Source organism: Ixodes scapularis, unplaced genomic scaffold (assembly GCF_016920785.2).
Source record: "Ixodes scapularis isolate PalLabHiFi unplaced genomic scaffold, ASM1692078v2 PGA_scaffold5__190_contigs__length_132052651, whole genome shotgun sequence".
NCBI lineage: Eukaryota > Metazoa > Arthropoda > Arachnida > Ixodida > Ixodidae > Ixodes > Ixodes scapularis.
This window is the reverse complement of record NW_024609880.1, coordinates 49166157-49174657: the sequence shown is the minus strand read 5'-3', so window position 1 is coordinate 49174657 and position 8501 is coordinate 49166157. Positions and strand designations below refer to the sequence as shown.

The 8501-nt window shown below is 43.6% G+C and overlaps 1 protein-coding gene across 1 annotated transcript; it reads right to left on the bottom strand.

Moving 5' to 3' along the window:
- Nucleotides 1-4745: 4745 nt before the first annotated feature.
- On the bottom strand, nt 4746-6992 carry LOC120838830 (defensin-like). Its single transcript, XM_040208904.3, has 4 exons — nt 6969-6992; nt 5607-5691; nt 5440-5502; nt 4746-4870 (listed from the first exon to the last, which is right to left on the bottom strand). The coding sequence occupies exons 2-4, from the start codon at nt 5647-5649 to the stop codon at nt 4746-4748; spliced, it is 231 nt and encodes a 76-aa protein (XP_040064838.1). The 5' UTR covers nt 5650-5691; nt 6969-6992.
- Nucleotides 6993-8501: the final 1509 nt, after the last annotated feature.

Sequence of the window (8501 nt, the reverse complement as noted above, 5' to 3'; positions counted from 1 at the left end):
TTCATGAAAGCAATTGAGGGCTCACCGCTAACCGCTTTCTCGACGTTGGCTTCCTATATTTCTTTTTTGCCTTTAAGAATCATTTCTAATCGCTATTTGAAGAAACTTTCAGCGTACTGTGCATTGTTCAATCTTTTCCGCTGTCTTTCAACCGCCATCCCAATAAAATGCATGCAGGACCAATTCAAAGCATTTCTGACCGAGGACTTCACAATCCCTGCTTTCATGATTTTGGATGGAAAACTAACCCTTGACACGTACAACTCTCAGCTAAATGAAACTATATTTCGCGCGACGACCAAAATGGAACCCAAGATACAATTGAGCCAGCGGCACGCGCCCGTATACACGAACTTATCTCTGTTACGTCACGGCGCGGTGGTGGCGCGTCAGTCGCGCTTCCGGTCTGGGGCTGTGGGCAGAAGTCCCCATGCCAGACGTGTATTCCTGCGTTGTTTTGAAAGGAACCTGACAAGAACCTGCCTTCTCGTCAAAACGCCGCGACTTGGGCTGTACTAAGAGTCGAGATAGTTTTGAAGGCCAAATTTCATGTGCTCGGTTCGTCCGAGATGGTGGATATGTGCCGTGAAAAGGGAAAACTAGACACCGTCGGACCACGATTTCCTGAGCGGGAAGCACTTAGGATTGAATTCACGGATACTTCTGGTTATCAGATTTATTTATTTTTTGTTCTAACATGAACGGCGAAAAACCGCGAAGTTGTACGGACCACCTGCGGACTACGTTCAGTGCGTCTTCAAGTTCAGAAGGGTCGCTTGACTATTCGAACTGCCGTCTGCTCTTTCAAACGTTTCTGCTTGTCGTCTGCTCTTTTAGACGACATCGGCCCGTAGAACAAACGTGGGCCCGGTACTTGCGATAAGAAGAAAGTGCAGGCCTTAAAATACTCAAGTTTGATGGTTGGTAAGCAGGCTCGATATAAACCGTAGATAAAAAAATGTATTGATACCAGTGGCCATCACCGACTTGTTATGCCTTATTCACTTGTTCCGATTCTGCTTGAGATTTTCAGCATCGGCGTCGACCATCTCAGCTACGGTTCACGCTTTTGCAGCCCAATCGATGTCCCGACTGAAAATTGCGAGCGAAATCTCATCATACGAATCAGGCTTTAGCGTACATTCTGCGGCGTCCACGCGGAATGAATCGCCGCATGTCACATTATTCACGCGAAGTTTTGCGGTGCAACAAGCCTCGGTAATTTTGCTGAGGCCGCTCAAGTCGTCAGACATCACCAGGAAGACGTAGAACCTACAATTCGAAGGCGAAAAAGGGCAGCGGGACTCACACCGACGCCGACAACATAGCATTTCAATGGTTTGTTTATGGGCGATCGGCGAGCTTCTCGCCCACACCCCCATCGTGCATGCGCGGCGCCGGTGGTGTCCGCTAGGGACGCTCGGGTTTATTTGTAAACATGAGTTGGTGTATAGACCATTTCATTTAGCGCTCTGAGGGCGGTGCCATTTTCTTCGGCCTTCTCCACACATCCGGGAAGTTCAGCAGGTTCGGAGGGGTAAAAACGAGAGAGAGGGCATGCGCCCGATTTCGCTAACTACGTTTCACCTTATGTTGTACCGCAGACAAGGCTATAAGCGCGAGCTGATAGCGTTGGGAGCTACTCTTAACGGACGAGAGCTTGTGCTGTCGAGGTGTGCCCTAGAGCAAGGAGGTCGCGCTTGCAGCCTTTCCTGCGGTACATCATAAGGTGAAACAGAGTATAGCAGACGACAAACTGGGAGGTGGCCGTTCTCCACCTTTGGACTGTACCGGCGGGCTGTACAAAACATCAAACTCTCTCTCGTGGCTGCCGTTAAGAAGTGGTTCGCGTTCTTAGAATCATCGACACTATGTTGTAAAATAACCAATATATGACTGTTACTTTTCAAACCGCACAGAAAGCCGAGGTTGGGGCGTAGCAAGCATGATAAAGGCAGAAATTTCCTGTGAAATGATTACAGATTACTGTTACATTGATAAAGACTACGAGATGTCGTCGTTATTGATAAGACAGAGTAATATAGCAGTGTGTTATCGTCCACCAAGTGGAAGTGTATGTCTTTTTCTGCTTATTTAGAATATGTTTTAGAGTTTGCGATAACAATAAAACATAATTCTGGGAGGTGACTTTAATATTAACATGCTACTTGAGACAACAAATCAATGCTATTCGACGCACTGATCCAAACAGGCGGATGTGTGAATATGATAACGGCTCCAACGAGAATTACCACTGAATGTGGTAATTCTCGTGTGTATGTGTGTGTGTGTGTTGTTTTTTCTTTACTTTGTTTCTATTTTTTTGTTCTGATTGATACTTACCCTGAATGTACCCCCCCCCCTTTCATGTAATTCTCTTAATTGGGCCTTTAAGGTACTATGAATAAATAAATAAATCATCGACACTACTGTATCTTTTTATTACAAGCTACGATAAGTGAGATTCTAAATCTGGTATAATAATCACTGATGTAAGTGATCATTTGGGTATATTTTTGTCTATAAATAAAAAGGAAGCTAAACAACAACAAAAAAAGAGGAAAGAAAAATCAGTGAGAGGCGCAGCTCCAGAATATAGCGCGCGGACACGTAGACGACAAAGCGCGGACACACGGACAACAAAACTGTTTGCGGTGTTGATTGGCAGGGGGGCTTGGAACCTCTGCCCTTCCTAAAAAGGTAGCCGATCTGGGACAGAGAACTTGATCTTGCTGGCGAGGATGGACGAACGGAGGAATATAATGATTACAAGCGCAAAGGGAAATTCTAAAGTTTGGTAAAGAAGCGTGATAATACGCGAGTAAGTGCTAGGGGTAGATAATTAAACAACGAGACAAAATATGTACGCAACTTTAATAAAGCGGAAGAGTGTGAATGGTTCTAGGCTAGGTGCTGCAAACTACCGCTCAATACAAAGGGCTTTCATTCATTCATTCATCCATCCTATGATAGAAGACATACGCTTTCTGAAAGTCTTCACGACGACTCTCAAGAAAAAAAAAGGAATGAACTGAAGAGAGACATCGCTGAACAGACGTTAGCCTATCAGACGTCGGAAAAAAGAGAGCAACATTTAGCTATAAGAAAAGAATCAAGGTTGTTTCGTGCCATAGCGACCAAGAGCTGAGTGGGCGAACGATCTTCGTTCCAATATAATCGGCGGAATATTGCCTTCATCAAAGAAACGTCGATATGCTGTCGCGTTTCGGAGTACTATAGTCTGCAGTGTAGCACCTAAAAACAGACCGATTTTTTTTTTTTTGCTTTAATGGGATACTGGACCGAAATTTCGAGCTCACTAAACAAGGCCGGGTGGATAGGCGGGAAGCTGCAAAACCAAAAATATCACTCATACGGCGATATATCTAACGGATCGCCGTATTTTTCGGGAAAGAAGTGCGCGACTGAGCCCGGCCGACAAGGCCGACGAGACAAGGCACGTCACGATTCCCATTCCCTTTCCTCCTCGCCACGTCCCGTGGAGCATGTCAACCGAAGCGAGGAGGAGAGAAGCGAGGCCGCTCCTCCTCATTCTCAAATTCTCCTGGAGCACAGTTACGTCAAAGAACTCGCTTGATCGCGCCCTTCTTTTCCAAAAAGTACGGCCATCCGTTTGAAATATTGATGCACGAGTGATGTTTTGGAGTTTGTAGCGTCCGGTTCAATACTTTTGCAGCCTCACTTTGCGAAATCCGAATTTTGGTTCAGTATCCCTTTTAATGTATCCCATCGTGTGTTATCACTTCACATCTACTAGTTTAGGTTACCCCTTAAAACTGGTTTTGAGCAACATACATAATGAGCAGTGTAGGGAGGAGCGTCAGTTGTCCCGCCTCCAACGCACGCTTTCAATAGTGCTTCGGCATCCGTAAGCCTTGAGCATTCACACGCTGACGAAGCACGGCGGAAGACAACGGACTGAAATGAGCGTGCTGTTTGGGGAGGCCTTGCCATTATAACCTTGTCGGTGATTATAGTACAGTCCAATCTCGTTAATTCAAACTCTTTTATTTCAAACTTGCGGATAATTCAAAGTAACTTGCAGGTCCCATCCTATGCATGTCTACGTAAGAAAACTCCCGGTAAGTCAAACTTTGCTTTATTCAAACAAATTTTCGGTTCCCCTTGAGTTTGAATTAACGAGATCCGACTGTATATTGCAGTCACATCAAGGTATCGGTCTTCATGTGCTCATGCCAAGGCGAAGAAGGCGTGTAACGAAAAATTAGTCATAGCACATGCGAGCTGGTGTAAGTTGAACATGATGGTAAACCTGAGACTGGGGCTGGAGTTGGAGACTTGGTTTTTAAGTTGGACACTTGGTATATAAGGCGTGCACGATATAAACGTTTTAGCTGAATTTGAGACGTTGCCTGTTTTTTTTTTTTTTTTTTTGTCTCCCTTTGATTTTTTTCTTTTCCTACTCCAGTCTCAGGTTTACCATCATGTTCAAGACGTGTACACGTTTGTTTACCGATTCGAGCCGCATATGTGGTAAAAAGAACTACACATATTATTTCTTTGCTTTATTTATAACTCTCACATAGCTCGCGAAATAACAGTTCTCTTTTCAGCGCTGTCAAACGTGAATTCAGCTATCTTCTCCACGTGCGTCGAATGGAAGCTTTCTTCGTCGAGTCCAGCGCATGAATTGTAGTAAAAATACTGCGGAAGTCAATTTTCTTCTGTTATATGAATTGACGTGATATTATTTGATTTGGAACCTATTTCTCGACACAGACGCAGGTCTTTCTCCGAAAACCGCCGCAGTAGCCTCTTTTGTACCCACTGCTCCTGCAGTAACGATGGCATTTACCTTGCCGGTGTGGGCAGTGGTGACCAGTGCGGCCTGTAGATGAAAGAAAATCAATTGTTTCAAGAATGGGTTATGATTCCCCCGTCTGTTGCAAAAATTCGGCGCAGAAAATCTCGGCATCACCTCTTAGAAACTTTTTTCTCTCCAAATGTTACAGTTCTCACGAAAAAATATTAATAACATATCACCAGCACTGTTGGCCATGAACACCTGTTGGTTCTGTTGTTTATATTTTTTGTAACTGTAAGATGCATCACCCTTACGTAATGCTCATAAATCAAGTCAATAAATAAATAAATAAATAGATTTAATTACTAGTTTCATTCATAATTTAAATAATTCCTACATTTATTGCACCGAAATACCGTGCCGGGAGTGAATACCTTGACAAGCTGAAAATTGCGTTTAAGTTACGAGGTAAGCACCTCGTTATTTCAACAGAATAATATTAAAAAACAGCATACACAGACATCATCTCATTTGCACGCAAAGTTAAGTTGTTTTATATGTATATATATATATATATATATATATATATATATATATATATATATATATATATATATATATATATATATATATATATTTATAACTATACTTACGAACTCGAACATGCTCTTTTTCTCCTCCTTCGTCATTTTCAGCGTGCGATGCACTGATCAGACCTTCGAGAAGACAAAAGGATGACAAAGTAATCTCCTTCATCCCCCCACGTTTTGTTGCACTTCTCTTTTTATTATTATGCGTCTTTTTTAAAGCCAAGGCTTACCAGTGATCAGCAAAAAGGCAAGCGAGATGGCAAGGACCTTCATGGTTCCAAGTAGCTACCGGAGGTTCAGTTGAAGCGAGATGCACTGCAACAAGCAGAACAGTCGAACTCATGATGACATAAAAACAGATAATAGAAAATAATGTCGAAGTGTTCAGGCACTGGACTAATGTTGTATCAAACAGAAAAATGGAAAACGTTTGCTTTGATGAAGAAATGGAACACGAAGTAATAAACACCTGGAAGGAACGGATAGACGAAAACTTTCATTGGATGGTTTTGCTCCTACGTAAAATAAAACCATAGAATAAACATAATTTTATTCTTTCAGGTTTTCCACCTTCTTCTTAAATGTGCTCTTTGACCGGATCCCTTTTTTGATTAGGCTTCCTTTTTTTTTAGCAAATTATTTACCAACCGCTGACAACTTTTATAATGAAGACGCGAGAGGCGGATTCATTAAAGAAGCGATCGAACTATTATATTTAACGTTTACGTCCTTTCATTCGATACTGGCATTTAAAAGAAACAAATTACATCTCAGAATTCCCAAGATTCCCTGAAGATCATTATCCAGGAGGTATTACGGCAAGTAATATGTTAAAAAAGTATATATAAAGTTTTGGTGCGAGCTTTTTGAAGCACTCTTATGGTGCTTAACAGAGGGGCACGTCTCGAATGATTTAACCTGAAGTATTTGACCCCATCTTGGCAAAACAACGTTTGTATAAAACAGGGGTGGTGCAAGCTGCGGCTCGCGAGCCACATGCGGCTCTTCGCGTGTTAAAGTGGGGCTCGCGGCTCCCTCTCCTACCCCCCCCCCCCTCCCCCTTCCACTTCCACGCCTCCCTCCCGGTCACACAAGCACTTCCCCAAATGAAGAAATGGAACGCGTTTTACATCAAAAGACAGGTTGCGGTTTGGTAGTCTTATGCTACTGCTATCTTACGTACACTTTGAGTTCTTTTGACTCGGATTGATTGAAAGTAGGTCGAGGTTTGTTTTTAGCCCATTTGACAAAAGTTTGTCCCCCCACCCCCCGCGGCTCTTGGAAGTTTCGTGGTTCTGCTTGCGGCTCTTAGGCCGGGTCAGCCTGGCCACCCCTGGTCTAAAACATAAACCAGCTGCGGTACGTTGCTTATTGCTTTTATAAAAAGAGCGTACCGAGATAATTTTTGATAAATGGGGCATTGATACCCCAAAAACCTAATAAAAGGCATTTGCAATTTTTTTTTCTTCTATAAACGAGACCAAGGAGAAGGCATTCCTAACCCTAAATTATATGAAATACAACGCATTTTTCTGTCGCATAGAAGAGGCAAATTGCTCGTCCAGCGGTGAAGCTCACAAAGGTTGTCTTACCTTTGCTGTGCGCAGAGGCGAAAAAGCTTTCTAGGCGCTCCAAGCGTTAGTGCGCTTTTATATCCGTGGCTGTGTCCGAAGTTAAGCGGAACGCTGCCAGTAGCTGAGCCTGGGTTTCCCATGTAACGGACACGATGTCAACGTCACGCGTCCGGGGGAGGTCTCAACTCCCACGCAACTTGCCCCTTCCTCGGCATTGCGTAGTGGTTGACAGAAGGACGGCCAGATGGAAACGTTTTGTCGCCCGGTGCGATTACGTCATAGCCAGGTCGGCAGCACGAAGGCTCTAAGTTTACTCCTTGAGGGACGTTGGCAAGCCCAACGAGCTTGCAGGGGACGATGAAAAGGGATATTGCTCTTATCTTCCCAGATCTGCGCTGGTAACCCTATGCCTCCGATAACAGTCTCACAGCTCCAGAATTTAAAACGGGCCAAATAAGTATGCGATCAATGTGGAAACACCCCTCCCTCCCTTTAAAAGAATCAAAACTTTATAAAAACTAACGCGGCGGCATGTTTTAGTAGAGGGAACACGACCAGTATTCGGGTGTAACCATGTATTGTATAAAAATTCTTATCAGCTTAATGAAATAAAACGTTTCGGAAAAGTATGTCTTTAAGTATTTTATATGTCACACTAAAATTTCGTACATAAAAAAAATCCGCAATTTTTTTTTTTTGGAGGGGGGGGGGTGGGGGGGGGAGGCGGGGGTGGGGGGGGGGAGGTACGGGAGGAAAACAAAAGCAAACAGTCGGTTCGGTGCTGCGATTCACATATGGCACCACATGACACATAAACTTAAAACCTTCGGAGAGATGATTGATTACCCTAAAGGACATCTTGAAGATCCCAGCGTGTGTCGTAGAGGACATCTGAATATCAGCGTCAACCCGGCTGTTTGGTTCTCTTTTACTCCCACGCATTGAACACATAAATTTTTTTCTTTTCTTGCATTTTTCCGGAGAAACCGAGACTTACGCAATTTGAGTATGGTAAATGCACCACCTAAACGCAACTTTGTGAAACTTTTCGTTGCACTCAGCTTATTGTCTTACTTAAACGATTGTGTTTACCCTCGAATAATGGTCGAAAACACCCGTGGAGGCGAAAAAAGGGATTCCTAAGGAGTGTCAGGCACCAAAGCCCCCTGATAATATTTACGCTTTGCGTTTTCTACAAGTACCGTTAACGATCCTTGTATGAACGCGGAAGAACCGTCTCACGAGAGAGTGCTCCGTCGCCGTTCGCTTCCGAAGGCTACGCATTTCAGCGCATTTCAGTGCATCGCAGCGATTTGCTTCCAAGGGCTCAATGACGCGCTTAAGGTATACTTGTAAAGACAAACATTTCAAGGAGCTTTAATTGGCACCGCTGAAGCAGCCGCCAATGATTTCGTCACATTTATTAAAGGGATTGTCCGGTCGAAACCGGAAGTACTTAAGTTCTTGCGCTCGTTACGTCGAGGGAGCCTTCATATAGACAAACGTCATTTTTATTTTGATATATGATCTCCCGTTATTAATTAAACCTTT

Coding starts and splice junctions, on each gene's coding strand:
- LOC120838830 (XM_040208904.3), bottom strand. CDS start 5,649: ATGAAGGTCCTTGCCATCTCGCTTGCCTTTTTGCTGATCACTG. Junction 5,503..5,606: donor TGCCTTTTTGCTGATCACTG/GTAAGCCTTGGC, acceptor GTCTTCTCGAAG/GTCTGATCAGTGCATCGCAC. Junction 4,871..5,439: donor AAAAGAGCATGTTCGAGTTC/GTAAGTATAGTT, acceptor TTTCATCTACAG/GCCGCACTGGTCACCACTGC.